The 26,669-nt window shown below is 44.7% G+C and overlaps 5 protein-coding genes, 3 long non-coding RNA genes and 1 pseudogene across 9 annotated transcripts; 3 read left to right on the top strand and 6 right to left on the bottom strand.

Moving 5' to 3' along the window:
- Positions 1-21,592, top strand: part of LOC120663016 — a 37,267-nt pseudogene extending 15,675 nt beyond the window's left edge.
- LOC120659107 (BTB/POZ and MATH domain-containing protein 2-like) lies at positions 210-1,247 on the bottom strand. Its single transcript, XM_039937163.1, has one exon. It carries the CDS (start codon positions 1,245-1,247, stop codon positions 210-212), a length of 1,038 nt encoding a protein of 345 aa, XP_039793097.1.
- On the top strand, positions 2,242-4,774 carry LOC120659108 (protein FAR1-RELATED SEQUENCE 5-like). The gene is made up of 3 exons (XM_039937164.1): positions 2,242-2,490; positions 2,964-3,207; positions 3,432-4,774. Exons 1-3 carry the CDS (start codon positions 2,242-2,244, stop codon positions 4,772-4,774), a joined length of 1,836 nt encoding a protein of 611 aa, XP_039793098.1.
- LOC120663019 lies at positions 5,405-5,921 on the bottom strand. The gene is made up of 2 exons (XR_005670255.1): positions 5,796-5,921; positions 5,405-5,680 (listed from the first exon to the last, which is right to left on the bottom strand). It is a non-coding gene; the product is annotated as an uncharacterized LOC120663019 (long non-coding RNA).
- On the bottom strand, positions 5,936-9,284 carry LOC120659110 (the record flags this gene model as incomplete). Its single annotated transcript, XM_039937165.1, has 10 exons — positions 8,941-9,284; positions 8,683-8,828; positions 7,767-8,556; positions 7,504-7,638; positions 7,350-7,403; positions 6,908-7,248; positions 6,666-6,831; positions 6,487-6,567; positions 6,085-6,356; positions 5,936-5,972 (listed from the first exon to the last, which is right to left on the bottom strand). Coding segments are annotated over exons 3-10 (1,542 nt in total), but the record flags the coding sequence as incomplete, so codon positions are not given.
- On the bottom strand, positions 9,532-10,534 carry LOC120663015. Its single transcript, XM_039942052.1, has 2 exons — positions 9,951-10,534; positions 9,532-9,851 (listed from the first exon to the last, which is right to left on the bottom strand). The coding sequence occupies exons 1-2, from the start codon at positions 10,323-10,325 to the stop codon at positions 9,600-9,602; spliced, it is 627 nt and encodes a 208-aa protein (XP_039797986.1). The 5' UTR covers positions 10,326-10,534; the 3' UTR covers positions 9,532-9,599.
- Positions 12,593-13,282, top strand: LOC120659111. Its single transcript, XM_039937166.1, has one exon. The coding sequence runs from the start codon at positions 12,593-12,595 to the stop codon at positions 13,280-13,282; it is 690 nt and encodes a 229-aa protein (XP_039793100.1).
- On the bottom strand, positions 13,715-15,669 carry LOC120663017. Of its 2 annotated transcripts, none has more exons than XR_005670252.1 (3): positions 15,265-15,669; positions 14,736-14,823; positions 13,715-14,161 (listed from the first exon to the last, which is right to left on the bottom strand). It is a non-coding gene; the product is annotated as an uncharacterized LOC120663017 (long non-coding RNA). The 2 variants fall into 2 exon arrangements; XR_005670253.1 differs by having other exon boundaries at positions 14,736-14,776; positions 15,265-15,668.
- On the bottom strand, positions 17,596-19,198 carry LOC120663018. The gene is made up of 3 exons (XR_005670254.1): positions 18,598-19,198; positions 18,343-18,496; positions 17,596-17,769 (listed from the first exon to the last, which is right to left on the bottom strand). It is a non-coding gene; the product is annotated as an uncharacterized LOC120663018 (long non-coding RNA).
- Positions 21,593-26,669: the final 5,077 nt, after the last annotated feature.

Genomic DNA, 26,669 nt, shown 5'->3' on the forward strand with positions numbered 1-26,669 from the left:
CGTATGCTGAAACTAAAATAACTTCGTCAATACAGGCCAGTGTTAAGCTTGCCGTAGTGTTTCTCTAGAAGAATCTGCATCTCTAATGTTTTTTAAGAATACCAAATAAACACCAAAAGGAGCATCTGGAAACAGCAAGCAAAAATGAAAGCTTTGATGAGACGCATGTTCCTCGCCATCCTTGTCTCCAAAATCTCAACGATCACATCCTACATGGCAGAGGGGCTGCTTCTTGCCAGATTCTCAATGTCGTTCGTCGCCATGATCGCCCACGCGTTGGCTCTAGAATCGATGAACCCTAGGCACATCTTCTTCAGCTTGCAGCACTGGTACTGCTCCGCTATTGCCAACATCAGCAGGACCATGCTCACGCCGACATGGCTGCACAGCTTGTTCTCCGTCAGTGACTTGAGATCCTTCAGGTTGTACCGGCCGGCGGCGATGAGGAGATCCTCGGCGAGCACGGCCCCATCTTTCCGTGAATTCATGGTCATCTCCGGCAACGAGTCGGTGTACATGAAATGCAGGAGGGCCTCGAACGACTCCGGGTGCATGTCGCTGATGCGCACGTAGCTGGTGTCCTCCTTGGTCGGGCCGAAGAACTCCTCCTTGAAAACTGCCGACTGGGCGGCGAGCACGGACTTGTGCGCGGCGAAAATCTTGCCGCCGACCTCGAACTCCACGTCTGCCCCTTCCTTCGTCGCCAGGAGGCGGCCTAGATCCGCGTGCAGCCCGGACAGTGGCGGCGCCCTGGCCCTCAGGACGGGTGGTTCCGGCGGCGGCTGTCCCCTCGGCCCATCAGATGGCGCCGGCGAGGCAGATGACGGTGGTGGTGCTGGCCTCCCGACGGATGGATTCACCGGGGCAGGCGTTGGCGGCGGCGCCTTCTCGTCGGATGGACTCGAGTGGCTAGAGAGCATGACGACGACACCTCGGCGGCTGGCTCCGAGCTCTGGCGGACTGCCCGCCGGAAAAACGGTGAGGTCGCATTCGCATCGGATCGCGAAGCGATCGCCGCTCTTGAAAAACTCCACGAAGTGCTCGCGCGAGACGAAGCGCTCGTAGCCGCACGCGTCCCCCTTCCAGCCGAAGGCGGCGACGACCTTGCCGGACGTGAGATACCGCGCCCCGCCTCCCACGTCGCGCATCATCAAAATGAACACCACGTGGACGTCGTCCCCGGCTGCGGCGGCGGCGGCTGCCCCGCTGCCTCCTTCATCTTCGTCCATCAGGAGGTAGAGGGACATGAACCCGGTGGTGCCGGCGAGCCTCCCGTTGGGGTAGAAGACGACGGCCAGGAGTGGCCGCCGACGTGGACCGGGGCAGACTTGACGCAACTGCCGTTGGCCAGCTTCATGGCCTCCGAGTAGGAGCCGACGGTCATCGTGAGCACCTCCTGGTCGCACGGTGGCGGCGGCATGGCCGCCGACGCCGGCATGGCAGATCGAGCGCAAAGAGACGTGGGCGCGCGCAAGCTTAGTTTCCTAGGGCCGGCGATGGGAACGATAGGAGTTCACGAGATTGACGCGAGGATTTTATCGCGCATGATCGATGCCCATCACATCACCTACCTATTTCTGTTTTTTGAGGGATAAATATCGAAGCGTTCATTTTGGTTTCCGTACAATATTTAATATATACTTGTAGGATATAATTTTTATAATTTATATATTGGTATGTATGGGATAAGGCGCGACGGGTCGCGCATAGCGCGACCGCGCGACCCCGACGCCCCGTACCCCTTACTTTTGGAGGGGAGCGCCATCCATCCGACAAAAAAAAACTCCCACCCCCCTCGTCCCGCCCCGTCAGCCGCCGCCAGGCTTCGTGCCGCGCCACCAAAACCTCCGTCTTCCCCCCACATTGGCCGCCGCCAGAGCTCCGTGACTCCTCCTCGACGACCGCTCGCTGCCATCCCCTTCAGTCGTGCCTGCCTCTTCCCGCTCGGTGTCTTCATCCCGTCAGAAAAAGGTGCGCCCCCTGCCCCCCCCCTTCACATCCTGCTTGCTGCACCTCTGATCTTGGGGTGCAGCACGCATTGATCTTGTTCTGCGTATCAATTTTGTCTCCAATTTCTCTCTGTCTGCATGTTTTTCCCTGATCTAAATCTGTTATTTTGACTTGTCTGTCCGAAGTGTCAAGTTAGTTTGCTGTTGTGTCAAACTACGGTTTGTAGAAAATTGTCAACTTGATAGTAACAGACTTCTCTCCTTTTGCTATTTGCAGCTCAAAAAAAAAAAGATGCCGGCTATAGAGGGGTTTGACCTTAATATTGAACCAGCAGATGTTAGTTTCGCGGATGATCCTGTTACTATTTATTTGATCAATGTGTCGCAAGATGATCCTATTGCTATGTCTCAAGATGATCCTGTTGCCATAACCCCTGTCCCTACTCTACCAAGTTCATCAATGCCTGTAGAATCTGATGGTCTCATAGTGACAACAGCTCAAACTGCTATAGATGGGGGTGATGTAGAGGATGGTATTGAGGTTCTATCAACACCGCAAGAGCCCTATGTTGGCATGACATTTAGCACCCCGCAAGATGCTAGGGTTTACTATAATAGGTATGCTAGACACGCTGGTTTTTCCATCAGAATTGACACCTCCCGTGAATCCAAAAAGGACAATGACAAGAGGAAAGTTATTTTTGTATGCCAAAAAGCTGGTGTCAATAAGAAGCAAAACTTGATGAGGAAGGACCAATAACTGAGAAGAAGATAGTGAGGCAAAGGCGCAGAGATTATGTTGATAGGACTCGCTATCCTGTACGCATGATTGTGAGAAAAACAGCCCCATCTCAATGGGAGGTCGTTCACTTTGAGCGGGAGCACAATCATGAGTGTGTGAAGAAGTTCTCTCTTACAAAGTACATGAAGTCCCATAGAGAGATACTCGCTGAAGAGAAGGAGTTCATAAAGTTTCTTCATGGGTGTTGCATAACAACTACGCGCGCTTACCAGATAATGGTTGAGTTGTATGGTGGTATTGAAAACTGTCCATACACGGAAGGTGATGCAAAAAATTTGAGAGTGGAGTACTGTGCTGAGTATCGAGGAAAGGACATGAAAGCAACCCTTGATCACTTTGAGGAACTGAAGAAAGAGGATCCTGATTTCATTTACAGTTATACCCTTGATGAATTTGATAGGGTGGAGAATCTATCTTGGGTTGATGGTGCAGCAAGGAAGTCATATGAGCTCTATGGTGATTGTATATCTTTTGACACAACTTACTTGACCAACATGTATAATATGCCGTGTGCTCCTTTCATAGGTAAAAACAACTCATTGGTGTTTTGCGCATGTCCTTTTTTTCTGTTGTATCAATTTATGTGCTTTATTATGTGGCTAGTTGTGTTTTGCTTGTGTAGCAACTTAATATTTACAGGTATCAATTTATGTATTTTTCCCCTTGTATCAATTTGACAGGTATTGACAGAAATGGAATAACTATTCAGCTTGGTTGTGGCTTCATGAGGAATGAAAAAACAGAAGCTTTTGTGTGGTTGTTTACTGAGTTCAAGAAGGCTATGGGTGACAGAGATCCTATTAATATTATCACTGATCAAGATTTGGTGATGGCGGCTGCGATTGCTCAAGTTTTTACCACTTCAGTCCATAGGAACTGTAGGTGGCACATCATGGAGAATGCTAGAAAAAGATTGGGGGCTTTCTTAGATGGTAAACCAGGCTTGGCTGATGATTTCAATGATTGTGTTGACAATAGCTTCTCAATTGTAGAGTTTGAATTCAAATGGCAAGCTATGCTGGATAAACATGAGATCAATGATGATGAAAGGTTCAAGCATTTGTATGAAATGAGAAATTGCTTGGTTCCGGCTTACTTCATGAACAACTTCTTCCCCTTTCTGCAAACAATAGCACGGAGCGAAGGATTCAATGCTGTCCTGAAGCGATATGTGAACCCAATGAATTCAATACTAAACTTTGTTCACCAGTACAAGAAAATACAGGATAGAATATTCGGCAAACAAACAATGCATGAGGCTAATACAACTGTCAAGGTTCCGCACTACTTGACTGGGCACCCCATGGAAAGACAAATGAAGCAAATGTACACAAGAAAGTTGTTCAATATTTTCCAAGATGAGCTACAGCTGAGTTCTAGTTACTGTATTGTTAGAGTTGAAGGTGATAGCTTACTTGATGTTGTTCCATATGGGCGCTGTCCCGATCTCTTATATGGGAAGAGAACATTCAGGGTTTCGGCAAACAGTGTTGATGGTTTGTATAGCTGTGATTGTTGCAAGTTTCAGAGGGACGGGGTTCTTTGCTGCCATATACTAAAGGTGTTTGATGCACTTGCTGTCCGTGAGGTGCCATGTCATTACATTTTGCCTAGGTGGTCTACTGAAAAGGCGAATGATGGTGACAATGTGGAAGTTGCTGGTGAGCCGCTGCAGGCCACGCAAATTTCAAACCTGGGGAGGCATGCTGTCCGTTACCATACAATTTGCTCCAACTTTGCCCAGTTTGTAAGACCTTTCATGGTTGAGGATGAAAGTCACAACATAGTTTTGAAACATGTCGCTGCGATGCAAGCTGAACTTAATGCACGCAAAAATGGAGGGGTGGCGAGTTTTGCTACACAAGTGCAGTCCAATGTCGCGCAGGCTGGAAGCGTGGTTGGTGGAGGCCGGCATGGCGGTAAGATCTCGAAGAAAAAGGCAAGCAATGCTTCAGGCGCTGATACGACTCCAACTCTTCAAATAGGTATACTAAAAAAGTTAGAAACAAAAAGGCAAAATTGACAGTAGTTTGGAGCGATATGAGAGCTTTTCATTTTGACTGTACTTTCTATTTTACATCAGGTGCTGATTTGGGGGTTAAGGATCCAGTTATTACAAAAAGGCAAGGGCGCCCAAGATCGAAGAGAATAAAGAATCCGTTGGGACTGCAACCGCCAAAAAAAATTCCATGTGGCTATTGTGGTTGTACTGAGCATAATACAGCAAATTGCCCATCCAAGCCTGCAAAGAAGCTTACGACGGAACTGTAGAACAAAAAGGCATTGGTGCTGCAAACATTTTAGATGGCTCTATCTAAGTGTGTGGTTTTGAGAGAAACACCGATTCTTTGTGTCAACTTGTGTCTGTTGGTGTGTCAAACTGTGTCATATTGGTGTGTCAACTTGTGACTACTGGTGTGTGACATCAAAATGTCCATTGGTTTATCAGCTTATTGGTGTATAAAAAATTTATTGGTCTATAAAATATAATGCACACATCTGATCTTCTGGTCGTATTGGTGTGTTAACCGACTTATTCAGCTTGGTTGGTGTGTCACTCGGTTGGTGTGTCAATTGACTTATGTTTTGGTGTGTCAATTGACTTATGTTTTGATGATGTGTCAATATGTGTTAAAAAAGGAACTTCTCTGCATGCACAACTCTTGAGGTTTGAACTTAATGGGTGTAACATTGTAACATTGTAGTTCTGGCAAGGGGCACACATCATACAATTTCTTTAGCTAAAGACGCATTAAAAAAAAGTGACTGACATGAAACACAATAGTAATGCCTTTTGTTACATGTCATCCTTGAAAAAAGAGAGGAAAAAAACGCCGTCCATGCGCCATTTTTGCATTTCTTGCCCCCCTTCCGATGCTTCCTCTATGTCCTTTTCCCCATTGATGTGCTACAACCAGCCCCTTCCCCCCTATTGTTTGGATAGACGAAATAAACAACAAGTTACTTCACCAGGGGAGGAGTACATGATAGGGGGGAAAGAAGAGAAAAAAGAATGCTTTGCTAAACTTTGAGTAGTGACTTACTTTGTCTCGCTTCCTTGATAGAGAGTGCTCTTCCAATCAGCTTGGTTTGCTGGACTAGTGATCCACTGGTGAAGAACTTGTTTCCGCAAATTTACCTCACTAGATCCAATAAACATGGGCAGCCTGCTTCCATCCCAAAACTCAATTGCCTTGAGGGTGAACAATCCGCAGTCATGGCTGCCGTGGACAAAAAATAAAAAGTGTGTACATCATTAAAATGTTAGATAAAAAAATAACTATATGATAGAAAAGGACAAGATACAAGAGGGGCATAGTGCTATGTGCTTACATTCCAAATTGCCGGTAGCCCGAGATAAATCGAAGTTCATAGCTAAAAATATTGGGGACTGTGCACCCATTGTGCTTTGCCGTGTACTTCTTCCATAGTGTTATGATCTTCGTGCGAACCATGTGTGCTTTCAGAACCAGTGACTGGGTGCCAGAGGTCCTTAGAGAATCAATGACTTGGAACTCTTTATCTGCCAGGTTTAATACAACTGTAAACCAGTGCCCTGCTACATCCGGTTCGTTTTCATTTGCTTCATGGATTGGGAACAAGATCTGGATTCCAGGTGAACAACTTGATAATTAATTCATATGTAAGTTGCTAGTAGGTGATGTAACTTGTGTGCTAAAATGTAAGTAACTAGACATGAAAAAAAAGGGGTAAATAATATTTTCAGGAGCATACCAGATCATATTCTGTGTTGAGGAAATCAAATGCTTTCTCAACCATCCTGCAATATGCTTCTGTTGGCGTCATCATCTTCAACTGTTTGTTTTGCCGTTAAAAAAAAGACACATTATTAGACCCAACTGATAAAAATAGATCATACAATAACTAGATAGGGGAGGGGGGAAGTAATTTACCCCAACCCATGGTGACATTATTTTCTTCCTCCTTTGTGCTGGATCTTTCGACAATACAAATGTCCCAACTTGGAGCGCAATTGTGTTTAGCGATCTGCCCATGGCCATGCTATTTGCTTGCTCACTCGCAGTAGCTGTGATTTCATTTGACTTGAATGCGTCCGGATTGTGAAACAAAGGGAGAGCTTGTTAGTACTGTTTTATTGTGCATGTGTAGTTTCTTTATTTGTTCACCTACATACCTGGTATCAGCACCGGACCGCGACCTCCACTTGCAAATTTCATTGTATATGGTTTCTTGTTCCGGGCTCAAATGGTTTGTGTTTATGGTGGGGTTTGTGTTTATGGTGGGGTAATCTTGATGCTTCGCTGAGTTCTTCATGGCATCATCACAAAGTTGGTCAAACATTGAGGAGGTGATAAAGTCGTCAGTAGTTGATTTAATTGGGCTCTTCTGGGTAACATCATCAAACCCAAGTGAGAAACTGGGTGCGTCTGGGGCATCCCTGTATCCTTTAGATTTCTTGATCTCCTCAATAGTGCGCATGATTGGAAGATTGCTTCCTCCCTCACCGGAAATGCCCTGCCAAAACAAAAAGGAAGGAAAAATGTTTGGGGAAAAACATTTGTACTCAATTTGTTGGTTGCATATGTCAGGGTAGTGCTTAAAAAAACTACTCGCACCTTTGCTTTCTCATCTAACTTTTTGGCTGCCAGCGGGCCTTTGCTCTCTTCACCCTGGCCGTTTTAGAGAAAAATGAATATTTACAAACATGCCTTGGCATATTGGAAGTGAGAAAAAGAAAAAGAAAGAAAAGAAAAGGAGGCAAGCAAAAACCTTGTCTGTTGGAAGCGAAGCTTCTACTAGCTTTTCCATTTCAGTTGAAATTTTCCTTGGCTTCTTGGTGTAAACATTTATCCTTGCTGCTGTTGATGATGCTGCAGATGCTTCATCTTTTTGATTTTCATTGCTCTGTTGAAAAAAAATTGCTATTTAGAAAGTTGATAGCCAGTGATGTGGAAATTGCTAGTCCAGTGGTGCACAAGTTGACACAATTTATGCACAAGTTGATGCTGAAAAAATGATGTGACCATTTGTACCTGTGGGCTTTTGCTGTTTTGTTTGAGTTCGTTTGAACCCTTTACTTCTTGGGGGAGCTGCATTTTGTCTGAAGTTTTCTTTCCATTATCCTTTTTGGGTGCAAGTGGAGGCAAGTGGCATGCAGCCTTCGGACTTTCAGCAGCCAACTTCTTTCTAGTCATAAAATCTGTCCTTGTAGCAGTTCTATTGGTCCTCAATTCTTTTTTTTTTGTTTCAGGGGAAAGGTGGTTGTCGATGGCATCTTTGATTTGTTTAGCCTCGAACTTCTCAGATTCTTCTTTGAGTGGCAGATTTAATCCGGAGTCCGGCATAGGTAGTGGCTGCATGCAATCCTCAACCATTTTCTTCACCTCCGCTATTGCACTCACTTCTAAAATCTCTATTGGTTCAAAAACCATTTGCTTTGCAGTCGCACGACCTGATATTGTATCATCAAGTAGCCCTAATGCTTTCATCTCTTCTCTGATACTCAGCGTATTTTCTTCCCTAGGCTCCAGATGGTCATCACTGCACTTGCCTGAGACTTTTGTATCTGCTGTCCCTTTAGAATTTTGAGGTCTTAACCTTTGACTTGCATTCCCACTTTCATCCCCTATATTGCTTGCAGCTTGCTCTTCGGGATTGTTGGCCCCACTATATCCTTCATCATCTTGGTCGTCATCTTTCCTTGGCTGTTTGCCTTTAGCATCATCACAATTTGCTAGTGGTGTGTTTTTTTGTCTTCTTCTTTGTCATCACCATCTTTGTTGTCTTCTTTGCCTTGAGGGATACCTTTCTCCTTGCTTTGAACTGAAAATCTCAAACAACAAAAATGAAAAAAAGTCATGTAAAAAATGTATAACTTGCCACTTCAGAACTAAGTAAATTGCTCCTTGTACTGAAGAAATTGCTAGTATAGATTAAAACTCGATATACCTTGTATTTCATCATCATTTTGTTGACTCTGTAGCCCGGTGATGTCAACTTCTTGTGTACCATCTCTTTGTGTTGCAGTAAAGCCGGTGACATCAATGTCTAGCGACTGGGTGTTGCAAGCAAGTTGAGATCCCTCATTTATATCCCTGTGCAAAAAAAAAAGAAACAAAATTTATCTTGAAAAAAATATATGATGGGTGAAAAAGAAGACATAATCGTTGAAAAGTTGCTATCCATGAAAAGTTGATGATTGCATACCTACTAACAATAGGCTCGTCTTCCCGATCTTCTCCCCCATCTTCTCCCCGATCGTTGCCAGAATCTGAATCGGCATAATCTTCCAATTCCTCACTACTACTTTCCTGACCCTTTCCCCCATCATCTTGTTTTCTTTTGGATCTGCGCTCACAATTAACAATGGGCTCGTCTTCAGACTCCTCAGCGTACTCAAGATCCCCCCCGGAGGGTGTGTCACTTTTATCTTCGAACTCAGCATCTTCGTCTTTTGTTGCTGCCGAGCTGCTCTGTTTTTCTGCCGCAGCTGCACGTGTGCTCTGTGCTCTTGCTGGTGCACCTGTGCTGATCGTTGGCTGCTTGCCGCCTTGAGATAGTTTGAAGGTAAGATTTACCACTGCTTCATTGATGGCCAAGCTGAACTCACTGATGGCTTGCTTGAAGGTGTTCCTATCCTGCATTGATATATTGCAATCTTATATATATTAACATTGATACATTGCACATGATGTGGTGGGAGTGTGAAAAAAAAGCTAAATTACCATGGTGACTGATTCAGTAGGCGTGTTGGAGTTGACAAACTCATCAATTCTTTCTGGTTGTATGAGCATGTTGGGGGAGTTCATTTGGTACTTAGCTTTGAGCTGCAAAAAAAATTATATGACGTATATAGTCAACTTGACTCAAGGTGGTGATGTAAGTTGATACATGTCCATGAGTAAGTTGATACTAAGACAACATGCAGATTGATACTCCATGAAAAACTGAGAGAAAAAAAGGGACAAATGACTCACATGTAACTTCCCAAATTCAGTGCTGGATACCTTGTCCATTGTAGTGATTCTGGTAACCAAGCTTTGTGTCCAAATAGAAGCTCTTACTTTTGCAGTTTGATCTACAATATCACCGGTGTCGAGGGCATCCAAATACAAAATCTGTAGGTAATGTGTGGAACTCAGATTATATAGTTGGGCAAAAACAAATAACTTGCATTGTGTGAATCAAAAAAACACATGGGGGATAATCCGCCGTACCGTAAGGAGAAAAAGACAGCCTGACACTGATTTCTTTCCTACTTCATTGAACTCCGTGATGCCTCTAATCAATTTTTCAACTACAAGCCTGCACCAATTGTATTTGTTGATCTTTTCTATATCTGCGATCGCATGGAACGCCCGCACACACAAACTTGGGTTTGAAGTAGGGCACAAGAATGAGCTGATGGCAAACTCAAGCCAATACCACAGCCATATGGTGTCACTCCTCTTCTTTCCCTCACCCAATAGCCAATTTTCAGCTTCGGTGAATGTTGGCGCTTTTTGGTCATTTTCATGGTTGAAAACTTTGTAAAATTCTTCATATGTGTCAGCAAAGCTGTTCTTTGCATAATCGATGTGCTCTCCAACCATTGGGAGCCCCAGGATCCTGTGGACAGCGTGGTCATCAACCTTTATTCTGCCCCTGTACGGTATGACCAATTCGGATATTGTGACATCAAATCTCTTGATGAGCCAGGAAGATAGCTTCTCTGGGACTGACCAACATTGAACTAGAAGCAGCCCCCCAAAACTGACTCGTTCGATCTCCTTTTTCTGAGGATCTTCTAGTGTGCTGTTAATAAGTATCAACCTCCTAACTGATCCCTTTTTCCTCAAGTCCTTGAACATGAAAAAAAGTGTAAAAAAAATCAGTATGTAGCGCTAGAAAAAAAACAGTGGCAAAAACACAAGTGCTTCAAGAAATGGGAGGTGTGTGAATAAAAAAATGCAAAAGGAGAAGGAGGGTGTGTTGAACCTTATCTGGTTGCTTCTTGATTGTGTGGCATTCATCCATCGCCTCTTTTCCTTTTGATTTCTACTTTACTTCATCGCCCATGATGATGCTTTTCTTGCGCCTCTTGTTTTCCACATCTTGATCCGGCATTCCCTTGATATCCCTGCAGCTTGCTCTAGTGACTCTCTTCGGCGAGAGGGCAGCATCACTAGCACGCTGTGTTTGTGAGGGCCCACCAGCACCACAACCTCCCAAATCTGATTTAGAAGCTGCTCTTGTATTTCTTCTCGGTGGAGATGGATGTCCCATAGTTTCAAGGTTCCGTTTCTTAGCCATGCTAAAAAAACAGGCACAAAAATTTGAGTTAGAGTATATAAAACGTATATTGACCCTAATGTGATACTATATATTGAGTATGTAACTTGGCAATACAGGGATGTCTGACTTGACACTAAATCGACGCTATTTGCATGCAAAATTTCACACAACTTGACACTGAAAAATGACTGATGTCAAAATGACTCACTAGATTTCCCCATGTCGTGTAATTTGGTTCTATGGGGGCACCAGACATAGGAAACATACAAAAAATGGAATCTGAAAACAACTGATTTGCTGCTGTTTCCATAAATTCATAATGGAGAACATTATTCAGTTCTTAATAGATGAATTCAGACGCTATTTGCGTGCAAAAAATTCACATAACTTGACACTAAAAAAAAATACAGGATTCCCCCATCGCCGCAGCCAGCGGCAAAAAGAGAGGCATGGGCGCGGCACCGAAACACTGCTTACGCCATGGCGACGACGGGTTCCTGTGCTGCAAGGGGGTTCGAGTGGACGACGCAAATGGCGGCGGCAGCTGGGAGCCCCGTCTACCTCTACAGCATGCCGCGGGTCCAGCAACTTCGCTGCATACCTGTACTACAGGGGGTGTGCGGGTGGAGGCAGCAATGCGCGGCAGCGGCACGGAGCCCCTTCTACCTCTACAACACGCCGTGGATCCTCTGCAACTTTGCCGCCTACCTTTACAGCTAGGGGGTGCGGGTGGACCCATGGCGATGGCAGGCGGCAGGGCGAGCCCCCCTTCTACCTCGACAGCAAAGCCAACTACGGGTGGAGCAATAGCATGCGGCGTGGGGGCTCCTTCTACCTCCTGCGCCTCCTGCGCGAGCTCGGCTGCGGCACCATGGCGGGGGAGGGCAGGGCAGGTGTGAGATGGCGGGGGGGGAGGGGGAGAGGATGGGGGTTGCAACTCACATTGAATCCGCAGCGGAGCAAGCGACCCCGATCCACTGCCGCCGCTCCTCGCCGGTCCTCTGCCGCCGCTCCTCGCCGGCCGGTCCTCTGCTGCCGCTCCTCGCCGGCGACCAGGACCCGCACGGCTGCTCTCGCCCCCTGTCGCTGGAGGCAGCCGTTGGGGGTGTGCAGGTGGAGGCGGCGTTTGGGGGACGGTAGGTGAAAGGGGCGTGGGACGGTCAAAACAGGCCGAAAAAGGGAGCGTGGGCTCGCGTCGGCCTGCTGGGCTGCGAGGGTCGCGCGTTGGGTTGCTGGGGCGACCCGTCGCTGGATAGACTTTGCGCTTGTTTTTTCATGGTATATATAAGGCTATAATTCCGTACGTGGTCGGGATAGGCCATGTCGTAGTCGTATAGTACTTCTAGTAGAGGTGGTAAGGAGACTAAAATAATTTAATCTAGATATAATCTAGGGTACAACTTAAAAAGAGCCGAACTTTTGTTTTATAGAATTTTGAGCTAAAAATAGAGTATTTATGAAGATCAAGTTGGATTGCGATAAAAGTATAGAGTCATGATCCATTATCACCTCTAATACTACTCGTACTTGCCCATTATCACCTCTAGTTTAGCTAGTTCCCACTGACGACGATTATTCGGCGGCGATGTCCCCGTTGTACGCGCCCCTAGCTGCCGGTGCCGAGGACGACGACCTGATCCGCACGTTGCTCCCGAAGGAGGTGACCGTGTCCAACGTTGTCACGAGGGCGGTCGGCACCGGGCACCACATGCTCAAGGTGGAGGGCTACTCGCAGCTCAAGCACACGTGCGGCGATAACGGCAGCCCCCTCCTGTCCGGCAAGTTCAGGGCTGACGGCCACACCTGGAAGATTTGCTGCTACCTGGACGGGGCGCACAAGGAGGACGCCAGCTTCGTCTCGCTGTACCTATCCCTCACTGACCCCAGGACGAGCGCCGCCGTCCATGCCGAGGTCGAGTTCGAGCTGGTCGACCAATGGCCGCTGCTGCCGCTCTGGTGCCGGCACCGGAAGCGCTTGCAGGTTTCCCCCTTCCAGCCGGGCAAGTCCTGGGGCTTCCCTAGGTTCATCGGCGCCGGTGCCCTCGAAGGCGGCGGCTCCAGGTTCCTGAAGGGCGACTGCTTCGCCGTCTGGTGCAAGGTCATTGTCGTCGAGGAGCAGGGCGCCATGGAGGAGGAGGTGCAGGCAGAGGACATGGAGAGGATGGGTGTGGTGTGCCTGTGCAAGGATGGCTCGTGCAGCAAGCTCCACTGCGCGAGGCCGGCCCAGACCTTCACGGAGGCGTTTGATAGCTTCTGTCTTTCCATCTGTGGATAAGCTAGCTAAGCTATACTACTATACTAGTAGTAGTGTATTTCTCATAATTAGTCAACAACTTTCCTTTGCTTTGTGAAGGGGGGGTGCTAATGCGCTTCGAACCGGGCCAGGCTAGGTGTTTAGGCTTGGATTTGGGGTGCCCTGGGCCCTTTTCGAGGCCTGTTTCCTAAGTGAGTTCTGGGCTCCCGTCCATGGTTTTGAGCATTGTGCAAAAGTAGTTCATTTAGGTCCATTTTCCTTCAAAAAAGAACATTGTTCCAAAACCAGATACATATGCAAAAATGGGGTTATTTCAAGTGCCAAGTGGCGGGTTAGTATAAGAATGAGTATGAAAACCACACCAAAACAACACTAAAAAGGTGTCATTAACGAGCGTCAACAGGTTTATTGTCGCCCCTGTGAAGATCTGAAAGAATATCCATAAAAATTTTCTTCAAACCAGGATTTCGGCCAACCAAAACAGAGGCCCCACAATCGAGTTGAGGTTTAAGCTCATCATACACTACTTGGCAAGAGTAGTCTTGCACAATCCCCCTCCAACAACTGATACAATCTTCATCATCTCGTAGGGCACCTCGTCCCACTAGGGCAATGAGACCATTGATATGACCCCACCCCTTGAATTATCAATACCAATGAGCTGCTTCACCTCTTTCTACATAGTCTCAAGATGAGGATCAATTGCCAAAGTAGCATAGACTGCATCCATCATGCATCTATTTCAGATTTAACCATGCATGTAGCCTCTTCCTATTATGATCAAAGTATTAAGATATCCAAACTCATTAGCACGAGGCAACTACCAGCTAATATGAAATGCACAAACATACCAAAATGTGGCCCTTCACTTCCTAACGAACCGAGATTGAAGCATGTGACCTGCAGAAAGCAAGTATATTACTCAAACTGGGAGTTAACCAACAGTAAAATAAATCAAGCAAGAGCATCTGTTCAGTACCCAGAAAGAGCAACATAATATAATTAAGAAAAGCATCAAAGTAAATAAGTTTTAAATCTGTAAGTCCAAGCTGAAAACAGTAAAAAAACAGGCCATTCTCATATACATTAGAATGAATAGGTTACTGTCTTTTTTATCAGACAAGCAGTAGAATGCAGACAGTCTCAATATTTTTACTCATCTGTATGTGTGACTGCACATAATAGTTCAGGTTCTGGCTTGGATTCTTGTTCTTGTTCTGGCTCCGAAGCAGTAAAACAGAGTATCAACAAAACTCAGGTCAATGCTTTCTACATGGCATATATGATATATCATAAAAATAATCAGCTTTCATAAATATATCAATACAGTAAGTAGTTTGGGAGCACCAACATTGACAACAAATGACATGTACATCATGATCTTACTGCAATTGCAAGTGATAGAGCATCCAATACATATATAATGAGGTCATATACTAAATGTATAAATCAAGATGTTTGGTCAGATACTTACCACAGCTGTCGAAGCAAGAATCTCCACAGTTCATCAATGAGCTGAAAGAATATCAAGGACATCGGTAGAGCTGATATTGTATCAACCACTGTATTTTGTCAAATAAGAAGAAAAAACATTAGTAGCATAGCTTACATATTCAAGCTGAGAAAAATTTTCTCTCAGCTCAAGTTTAGTATGAGAAATATTAACCATCATTGCACATGTCCAATGCCTCGGCTCATGTTTAGTATGAAAAAAATTAGCCATCACTGCACATGTCCAATGCCTCATCTCAAGTGTAGCATCCAAAAAACATCATTGAAAATGCCCAATGCCTCGGCAAAATTATAAAATAAAATAAGAAAAATCATCATTGGCATTGAACAAGTGCTTAGGCAGAATGAAAACTATTATCATCGGCATGGACAAGTGCTCAGTAAAAAAATTTGTTCTCAGATGTATATCGGCATGCACAAGTGCTTAGTAAAAAAATCTTTCTCAGATGTATCTCACACAATTGGCATCGACAGCAACAAATAAGTCGTACATAGTCACCAGAGTAAGGGAGGAGGGGACGCAGGAACAAACAAAGGAGGGGAAGATGGGCCCTTTTTAACCATAGCCTGTAGACCAAACAGAATTGTTAGTTTTTCTGCACCAAATGCTACCAGCAATGAAATGTTATAAAGAAACTCAAGTGATAGAAGGTTCAGAAGGTAATTCATGCTCCAAGTGTATTCAATACCGGAAAAAGGATTAACAAAGATACACCATCATACATCATAGCAATTGCCAGAAGCCAAGCTGCAATAAGATGATAAAGAGAAACATAGCAGCAATATAGTAATTAATCTTGATACCACATAAAGCTGATACAGGTGCAAGAAAATATATAAACAAGCAACCAAAATAAACTTTGGAACAAGAAAGATCACCAGGTTATATCTGGTGTTCCCTGGGAAAGCTTTTTACAGCTACATCCCATGAACGTGCATTGAGAAAGATGATTATCAATGAAAGAGCAACATAATGCTTCCTAGAACAAAGCTATATTCATGTTTTATGATATATCTTCAGCAACAGAGACAGTTATCAATGAGTTTTCGCTCAATTGTGCATGAATTGCATCTACGATTAAGCGGAATTTAAGATCAGGATGAGGTGCAGAGGGGCACCAAAAGAAGTGAAAATTATTGGGTCCTTACTATCAGTTTTCTTTATTGACAGTAGGCTCATGTCCAAATAAAAACGAAGACATGGATCCACAATATAATTCAGATAAGTACCAGATGGATATGCAGAGATCATACTTGCATAAACATGTTCAAAACAAGAAAGATGCCAAACTTTTTGAGCCATATAGAGAATATGTTCGGTCAACAAACAAATGTTCTCAACAGAACATCCAAACTTTTTGAGCCATATAGAGAATACTTTCAATACAGGTCAAATGCTTGTTTTATAGCCTATACAAGCACAGGTTTAGAGTATATACACCTTCGCATATAGCATGTTCTGGAGCTTATAAATAATTCTTCATCACATATCAAGTGTAAGAACTAGATTATTCAGAACAGGAACAATTTGCATAAATACAACACATCAAGGAGCTAGAGGCCTTTTACCTAGAGTTTGTCTGATCTGTGAAGGGGAACGAACAATTTATCAAACCAATGCAAGGATAACCTCGGAGGCATATCATCGAACACATTACCGAAACGACCCAAGACGCATCACACACCTAGTAAGGGACCTACCCACAGCAGAAAGGGAAGAGAAAGGGAGGGCATACCTGGAGCAGGAGGGGATTGAGAGGGGCCGGGCTCATAGGGGACGAAGAGCGGGGTGTGCTGTAAATTGGAGGAGTAGAGGAGGGAACAACCCACCTTGCCAGATCCATGGCCACCGAGGCTGGACCGGCGGGCGTCGAGGCTGGATCCCATCTCCTCGTCGGCATTGACTGCACCGAGGGCAGCCTCCGGGGTCCAGAGGTCTATGGATCTGTCCCGCCTGGAGGTGGCAGCGGCATGTCCCGGTTCCACCACCACCACTGATTTCAAACCCTAGCACCGTCACGGAGGAGGCGGCCTCGGGAGAAACCCTAGATGTGCCCTGCGCGCCTCTAGGGAAGGGTGCGCCTCTAGAGAAACCCACTGAATATTTATGTGGTGAGGCAACAGCTCCAAAACTTGAAAGCAAATCAACGGTAGGTGGCGAGAATACTCCACGACTGAAGCTGACGAGTTAATAATGAGGTAGCTTAGCTTGATGATGAGGTCTTGTAACACTTGAAACGGTTTAATAATTTTATATCTACCACTAAAAGTAAGAGCATCCTAAGATAGCCATGGGAAAATCAAAAGTTCAGCATTACTGTAATATACTAAAAACGAAAAGAAAAAAATTTCTCACACAACAGATTCGTATTTTCATAAAAGCACCATCAAGACCTATAGTCTATGACAATTTTTGTTCCTAGGATGCAGCACTATTCAAATCTGAGAATATTTTTGTCGTGGAACTGACCGATGGGCTTAAAACCATAAGAACGATGGGAACAAAACCATATGACCAAACAGTTAAAGTGTTACAACATCTCAGCAATGTGAATGGGTAGCCCCTCCTCCTTTTTTTCTGGGCTTGGGACCAGCTATGCGAAATTAAGTGTTACTTCAAGTTGCATAGGCGGAGTTCCCTACCCACCCACCCCAAAAAAAAAAGAAATATAGAAATAATGCATTTTTTGTAGTTTTTAGGTTTTGCATTTTTTTCTGGTTTTCTGTTTTTTTTGTTTTTTCTAAGCTAAGAAGCAATGAAACCAAAAAAAGAAATATAGAAATAATGCATTTTTGTAGTTTTTAGGTTTTGCATTTTTTTGTTTTTTTTTCTGGTTTTCTATTTTTTTTTTTTGTTTTTTCTAAGCTAAGAAGCAATGAAAGTACATGGACCCACAAAGATAGACAGGAAGGCCCCATTTGCGCCAGGTCACACGTAGTGCCACAATTCCAACGTGGTGAAATTAAGTCCTCCCATTGAGCAAGCCAAGCTGGACCTGCGAGAGGGCAGAGGAGAAGGTGGTCAAGAAACCTAATATCTACCACACGCTGAAACCAACGTTAATGAGCGGCGAAAGTCATCGGAAATGGAACTCAGACACAAGAACGGATTGGCGCAATACTACTGAACGAAATTTGATATGCCGAGGATTGGCTACCAAGAGATTTAATTTGTGTATTAATGCAATTATTAATGATCAATAAATAGGGTATAATGCGGCATGCAATCTAACCTACCAAAGCAAAAACATTATAGTAACATATTCATGGCATAACATCCAAGAAGATGGTAGAAAAAGAATAAAATAAAACAGACCGAGAAGTAAGAGAATCTTCATCGGATTAGTAAATTGGACCTTTTCCTTAATTACATGTATACCTGGAGGAAGTAAAATACAGTCTGTTTGCCAACGAACTGAGGAACATTGAAAACACGCATGCTAGTAACTGATTCCCGGACGGACTATTAACGTGGAAGAAGGTAGTGCAACGGACGAAGAAAATGAAACAGATGAAGAAATAATAATAATGTTGAAGTAGAATGCAGGGTCCGAAATGAGTCTGCTTACATGTATGCTACGGGAAGGAAATAAGGATGACTTGCGTCCAACTGATTCAAGCGCTGGTGGGATCGGCTCCTAACTCCGTGGCAATGACCTCATCGCCAGCAGATGAGACCTCACCTTCCTCTTCCTCTTCCTCCTCACACAAATCATCACCATCCTTGGACTGGAAGCGGGAAGTAATTTGATCGTCAGTATAAAAAAATAAAAAATTGTTGAATTCACATACGAACGCGAGTGAGCAGAGCATCTTGTATGTACCTGATCGCCGATTTGATCCGTTGAGTGATCGCCGATTTGATCCGTTGAGTGTCGCATCATTTTACCTTGATTCCATCGAGGGAGATCGAGCATGAGGCTGTTGGGATGGAGTTGTGCTGCGTGCCTCAGCTCAGCCTCTGCTTTCTCCACGTCATCAGGAGAGGCACCCTCACAGTCGACAAATACTCTGACGCTGCGAAGCGAAAGGAGGCAGTGCAACCCCAGGATGCGGCAGCTACCGTTCCCATCCTTGTATAGGGCCCTGACGGGAACATGAAACTCGAGGTGTTGGAGATTTGGCATCACGGTTGGTGGGACTGATCTGCTGGAGGACTCGTCCTCTGTGCTGGAACCAAAGGCCGCCAGAGCACCCTGCTGCTTTCCCTTCCAGAGGCTAAATGAAACACAAGCCGAGTCCTCGTTGACCACAAACTGCACCATCCAGCCCCTGAAACTGCAAAGTCGCAACTTCTGGAAGAAGCCATCGCCGGCAATAACAACAGTTGCTGTGGAACCGGACGACGATAAATACGGCCGAGGCCTATGAAGATTAAGCCGACGGAGCTGTGGCAACCCGCCCACGGCTCGCAGACCGGCCTCGTCTATATCTTCCACAAACAAGTCCAAGTAGCATAGGTTGGGGAGACGTGCAGGGTTAATACCAGGGGCGGGCCCAGGATTCATAAGGTTGGTATTCAAAATTTCAAATGGTGTAAATTTTTTTTACAGTCCAATACACATTAATAGTACATAATTGAGTACCGATAATATAAATGGTTTGTAACTTGAAATTTTTCATATATAGATAATAGATGTTATAAATGATCAACATTTCAAAGTGCGAACATTTAAAATAAATAGAGGTGGTATTGATAAGGTCATAAGCAATAAGGATGCTCACAAATCTATAACTGATACTGCATCTGCATCTGCATGTTGGAACTTCGCCAATAAATAGAGGAGAATATCTTCAAACATTTGACATGGGCAACTGCATCTGCATGTTGGAACTTCGCCAATAATACTGATACTCTCACAATTTTTTTTTTAACTCTAGATGAGCGTGAGAACCATTGCAAGCAAGGAACTGAACCACCTTATGGCCTTGGTTGAAACTTAGGGTACAGAACAAACTTATGGGATTGTTTGCTTCGTTGCAAGTCTTAAGGCTCAATGCTCACAGAAACATGATCCCTGAATATATGCTTTGTTTGTTTTGTTCCACATTCTCAATCACATCTTTTTCCTCTCGACTCAAAGTCAATGAAAGTTTCATTTTTAAATTTTCTCACTGTGTAACAAAAAAGTAGTTTATCACTGATGTTTATGTTAGCTAATTGGCTTGATGGGTAGTTTACCTTGTTGTAGTGTGTGACCCAGGAGAATTTATTCTTGCCCAAAATCCTTTCATGTGGCTTTCAAAAATAATTTTATCACTCACATTTTTTATGATTGCTGTTACTGCTTAAACAAACCTATCTTGATCAAATCAGACAGCCTACATTTCTAACAAGGCAACAACTCAGAACCATATTCAGTTTTGTGTGTAGCTGCTGGAATGAAGAACACAAGTGATCTCACAAGTGTGCCAATTAAAAATGCAGTCATCTTACATTTTGAACTATCACTAATGATAAAACTATGACTGCCACCACAGGCTTTTAGGAACTATATATGCCCCCCTAGTGGTCACAGCCCAATGACATAGATAACTTTTCCTTGGTCCAATACTATCATATTTGACAAACAAATTAAGTGAAGAATTGTCCTTGCACCATCTCCTTTTTCTGTTTCGTTTTGGTTCTATCACCCTACACGTAATTCAACATTTTCTTTAATTTTTATGCTTCTATAAGAAGGCGATGTTTTCACTGAGCTAATTACAAATTTCCACACAGGGCCTTCGTCATTTTGCAGCACCGTCCAGTGAAGCAGTGGGGAACTTAGAGATGAGCTTGGAATTGGATGCACCCAAACCAAAGCGTAATCGATCACGTATTGCAAAGAAAAGCGGAACAGCCATGATGCTTCCACTACATTTCCATTACAAAGATGTACTACATCAGGATCTGTTGCTGAAACAGAACCATGCCAATATCATGCAAGTTCCTGGATTGTATGGAATCAGATTAGCACCAAAAGCAGGTTCTGATTTGAGGGTTCCAATTGGAAAATTGGCAATGGAGATTTTGAGTGGCCAGAGATTCAAAGAGGTACAAAGTGACCCTTTTTCTAAAGCAAGAAAGTCTGCTCGAACCAATCCATTCATTGGGGCTGGCAAAGACAGTGGCAATGCCTTTGCACGACAGAGTGTTCTCCGAGGGCATGCAACGTACAATTTCTTGGTCAGAATGTTGACAGTGATGTCCATGTTAGATTCGGGAAAACACCATAAAGTTCTTCATGGAGACGGAGTTCTGTGAGTTCTCCCCGGAACTGGAAGATCACTTTGAGATCTTCGAGCATATCCGAGGATTCAACGTGACTATCGTCACTTCGGCCGACACAAAAGATGAGACCTCGCTACTGTGGAGTGGCTTCATGCTAAATGATGAGGGGGAAACCAAGTAAGGTAATAGTTCCTATCTTTATTTCCGCTTAATGTCCCAGACATTGTACTTGCTGCCCTCCTTGAACTGAACCTTCAGTTGACTGTTTGGCAGGGGCTGAAGGTGGTCACTTCTCTCAAAATGGGTGGTGGTTATTGCTCAGTACAATGCAGCATCCATCAGTTTTGTAGACTGAATGAATGAAGCTTGCATGATTGTTATGTGTAGCGATGTATGGAGCTCATGTTTAATTGCTACATTTAATACTATATGGACTTAATAATGTAGGCTTCAATAGGTAACTTTTTGCTTATTTCTGTGGGTCATGCTGTAGTAGTAGTAGCATGGAATGCTCGTTGCTGTTTGTCAAAACCATTGCAAGAGAGGGCAACGCAATGAAGCTCATCTTCAGTACATGAAATCTTCGCAACGAATTCCATTTTGCCTGTCTCTGGCTCCTCCTATACTGACACGGAAAGTTGCGTGTTTCCCCAAATCATTGTAAGAGGGCATATTTCCCTGTGTTCCAGATCATTTTTTTTTTCACTTGCTAGCAATACAACAATGGTGTTCTTCTGAGTTCTGACCAAGGATGACAATGGGGGCACAGTTGATTCAGCAGGGTCAAACCATATTTAGTACAGTGGTGATGAGCTGATTTAACTTTTGAAATGGTGTGATTATGCCCCAGTCTGATGCCCCAAAAAAATGAAAAATAAAATAAGCTTCTCTATCCAGTTGCCGCTTCAAAAAAAAAAGAAAAAAGAAAGAAAGCTATCCAGTTCAGCTCCGAGCCAACGATTCAATTTCCCTTTTTTTCAGCAGTACGGTGTACAATTTGTCTGTTGCTGGAAACTGCAGAAGGCTGCCACTCGTGCATTACGATGAAACTTTCAAACATAGGAGCAGAACAAGAAAGGATATATACTTATCTAGCAAAGATAAGACGGTTGTTACCTGACGCAGTGGGTAACTCTGACGCAAGGGATGACTTGCTTCCTGTTCTTCTGTTCCCTTGTTTTTTCTTCTTCTGCTGCTGCCACCTGATTATGAAGAAACTTGCAATTTGTTCCCTGATTGCTACCTGATTCTGAATTAACTTCGTGCAAAAGCAGAGACATCCAATCCAATCAACATACTCTTCAGTCCCTACCTTTGCATTTTTTTTTCTCTGAAGAACTTTGTTACCTACCTTTGCAGTTACAGATAAGTTTCAGTTTGTATTAGGCCAAAGCATTGGCAACTAGGATCATGGACTAACCCATGGTATTGTTTCTCTCGTATCTCTCTTTCTGAATAGGGATGTCTACGTAGCAAGAACGCAGCCGAGAGCTTCTGCTCAGACCGCAGCTAAAGCAGACGTCTAGTGCTGATGGCTAGCAATGGCATTGCATCAGGATTCAGGAGACGAGCCTTGCCGGCGGGGACGATTAAATCAGGCCGCTGCGCCACACAATCACTACAGCGTAATGGTTCTTGTAAGCGATGGTGTAATCAAGCATCGGCACCTTAGATGAAGTAGGTGTATTGATCTAGATGTTGATAAATGATGATAGATGTTCTTCTGTTAATAAAATCGTATCATGGTTGACCAAGATTGAGTTTCAGAACGGTACACAATCTCATAAACCAAGAAGCTTACTGGTACTTCTTCCAGGCATATGCTACAGGAAGAGAGATCAACGCTGCACAAGATTGGCAACTAGCTGAGCCGAGCCAAGCTGACCATCTAGTTCCGTCGCTGAAATTTTGAGTTGTACGTGTAGGCCAAGGCTCCGCCTATGCTGACTGGAAGACTCTCTCTTCTGAGTCGTCTCAGCATAATCGGTCCCAAGTCCGAGTAAAGGAGGAGGGTTGCGTTAGGTTTTGGCAAACCAGCATAAAAAATAGCCATTCTAATGGATTTGAAACCCACAAGAAACTCGTTGGGGCGTAACCCTCTTAGCGCGCGCTACATCGGAACCCGGGTGTGGTGATAAATGGGCAAGGGCCGAGTCGCCATCCCCCCAAGGGCGCGTCGTATCGTGACCTGGGTACGATGATAAGTGAGCAAGGGTCGGGTCGTCACCTGAATGACGCGCTACATCTACGCCCCGGTGTAGTGAAAAATGAGCAAGGGTCTTCGCACTTCCCTCGACGGGTGCGAAGGGTAAGAAAGCTAGCCGAGCCAACTAGGATTCGTATAGGTAGCTGGAACGTAGGGTCCCTAACGGGTAAGTTGCGAGAGCTAGTTGATGCAGCAATTAGGAGGCGTGTAAATATTCTATGCGTTTAGGAGACTAAATGGAAGGGCCAGAAGGCGAAGGAGGTTGAGAATACTGGCTTCAAGTTTTAGTACACGGGAGCAACTCCGGATAGGAATGGTGTAGGCATCTTGATTGATAGGAGCCTTAAGGATGGAGTCGTAGAGGTTAGAAGGCAAGGCGACCGAATTTTTCTAATACGATTGGTAGTTGGATATTCGGTTTTAAATGTGATCAGTGCCTATGCCCCTCAGGTAGACCTTAGTGAGAGCATCAAGATGCAGTTCTGGGAAGATCTAGATAGCATGGTTAGTACCGTGCCTACCAGCGAGAAACTCTTCATAGGAGGAGATCTCAACGGCCATGTGGGTGCGACTAATGTAGGGTTCGAGCGAGTGCACAGGGGTTTTGGGTATGGTAGCAGGAGTCAAGAGGGGGAGAATGTGTTGAACTTCGCATTAGCCTACGACTTGTTGATAGCGAATACCGTGTTTAAGAAGAGGGAATCCCATCTTGTGACGTTTCGTAGTAGACAACACTCGAGCCAGATCGACTTTATCCTTGCTAGGAGGGAAGATAGACGTGATTGCTTAGATTGTAAGGTGATACCTAGGGAGTGTGTTGTCCCTCAACATAAGCTTGTGGTGGCAGACTTTCGTCTTCGGGTACGTGTCCACCGGGACAAATGTGCCAAGATTGCGAGAACAAAGTTGTGAAAGCTTAGAGGGGACGCGGTATAAGCATTTAAGGAAAGGATGCTAGGTGAGGGGCCTTAGAAAGAAGGAGAAGATGTAGATGACATGTGGCTAAAGATGGCAACATGTGTTCGGAAGGTGACCTCAGAGGTGTTTGGCGTGAGTAGGGGAGGCAAACAGGAGGGGAAAGACACCTGGTGGTGGAACGACGAGGTGCAAAGGGCTATTAAGGAGAAGGAGTGTTTCAAGCGCCTCCACCTTGACAAGAGTGCAGCCAACATCGAGGGCTATAAATTAGCGAAGAGGGTTGCAAAGCGAGCTGTGAGTGTAGCAAAGGGTAAGGCGTATGATGACCTGTATCAGCGGCTAGGCACGAAAGAAGGGGAGAAGGACATTTATAGGATGGCTAGGATCTGCGAGCGGAAGACAAGGGATATCAACCAAATCAAATGCATTAAGGATGGGACAGATCGACTGCTAGTGAAGGATGAGAAGATCATGGATAGATGGAGAGAGTACTTCGACAAGTGGTTTAATGGGGAGAGTGAGGGCCCTACCCTTGATTTAGATGACTCTTTTGACAATACCAACAGACGTTTTGTGAGGAGAATTCAGGAGGTAGAGATCGGGGAGGCTTTGAAGAGGATGATGGGAGGTAAAGCGATGGGCCCTGATGGTATCCGCATTGAGGTGTGGAGATGCCTAGGAGATAGAGCAATAGTATGGTTAACTAAACTTTTTAATCTCATTTTTCGGTCAAACAAGATGCCGGAAGAATGGAGGAGAAATATATTAGTACCTATCTTCAAAAACAATGGCGATGTTCAAAGTTGTACTAACTACCATGGGATTAAACTGATGAGCCATACGATGAAGCTTTGTGTGAGGGTTATCGAGCATCGCCTAAGAAGAGTGACAAGTGTGACCTAAAATCAATTTGGGTTCATGCCTAGAAGGTCAACCATGGAGGCGATTTTCTTAATACGACAGTTGATGGAGAGATATAGGGAGCAGAAGAAGGACTTGCACATGGTCTTCATTGACCTTGAGAAGGCATATGACAAAGTACCGAGAAATGTCATGTGGTGGGCCTTGGAGAAGCACAAAGTCCCAACTAAGTACATTACCCTCATTAAGGATATGTACAAGGATGCGACGATGTTTGTCCGGACATGTGATGGCAACACCACTGACTTTCCTATTAACATAGGCCTACACCAGGGGTCAGCATTGAGCCCTTATTTATTTGCTTTAGTGATGGATGAGGTCACAAGGGATATACAAGGTGAGATCCCTTGGTGTATGCTCTTTGCTGATGATGTGGTGCTAGTTGACGAGAGTAGGGCAGGGGTTAATAGGAAGTTAGAGCTGTGGAGACGCACGTTAGAGTCGAAAGGGTTCAGACTTAGTAGGACCAAGACCGAGTACATGATGTGCGATTTCAGCGCGACTAGGCATGAGGGGGGAGACGTTAGTCTAGATGGGCAAGTGGTGGTCCAGAAGAATACTTTTCGGTATTTAGGATCGGTGCTACAAAAGGATGGCGACATTGATGAAGATGTTAGGCATAGAATTTCAGCTGGCTGGTTGAAATGGCGGCAAGCTTCTGGCATCATTTGTGAGAAGAGGGTGCCACAAAAGCTAAAAGGCAAATTCTATAGGACAGCAATTTATCCGGCGATGTTATACGGTGCTAAATGTTGGCCTACAAAAAGGCGATATGTCCATCAACTGAGTGTAGCAGAGATGCGGATGTTGCGGTGGTTTTGCGGGCACACAAGGAGGGATAGAGTCCGGAACGAAGTTATTCGGGATAGGGTCGGGGTGGCACCAATTGAGGAGAAACTTACCCAGCATTGGCTGAGATGGTTTGGACATGTCCAACGAATGCCTCCTGAGGCGCCGGTGCGTAATGGGGTTCTTGAACGGGTCGATAATGTAAAGAGGGGTAGAGGTAGACCTAAACTGACGTGGGATGAGTCGGTTAAGAGAGACCATAAGGATTGGAATATCTCTAAAGAGATAGCTTTAGATAGGAGCGCTTGGAGACTAGTATCAATGTGCCTGAACCTTGAACTTATTTCTTTCGGGTTTCATCTCTAGCCTACCCCAACTTGCTTGGGAAAAAAAGCTATGTTGTGGTTGTTGTTGTTGTACGTGTAGGTAGGATTTTACATGCACTGTAGGTCTGTACTTGTGTGAATAGGATTTTACTTGCACATTCTCAAGAAACTTGCAAAGACAGTGTCACATACACCACACAACATGCATGTTCCCAAGCTGTTGTTGCATCCCCTTCTATCTCATCGTAAGTGAAACTCAAAATGCATCGTGCCGCTTCAAACGTAGATGCTGAACTCATAACCTTTTTGTGACTGGTGAACAGCTAGTTAACGCCAAATTTACTACTGCCCGCAGGCTCCTTACTAAAATTCACCCTTCATAACATAAGGTTGACATGGCACGGCAGTGATGTTCTCACATAGTTCAGAGATTCTTTTTCCCTTTCTTCTGAATCACAACAGAATTCATAAACTTTGAATATACATACACATGCAGGCAAGCTAGAACGAACCAGACAAAAA

The sequence above is a fragment of the Panicum virgatum genome, chromosome 2N (genome assembly GCF_016808335.1).
Source record: "Panicum virgatum strain AP13 chromosome 2N, P.virgatum_v5, whole genome shotgun sequence".
NCBI lineage: Eukaryota > Viridiplantae > Streptophyta > Magnoliopsida > Poales > Poaceae > Panicum > Panicum virgatum.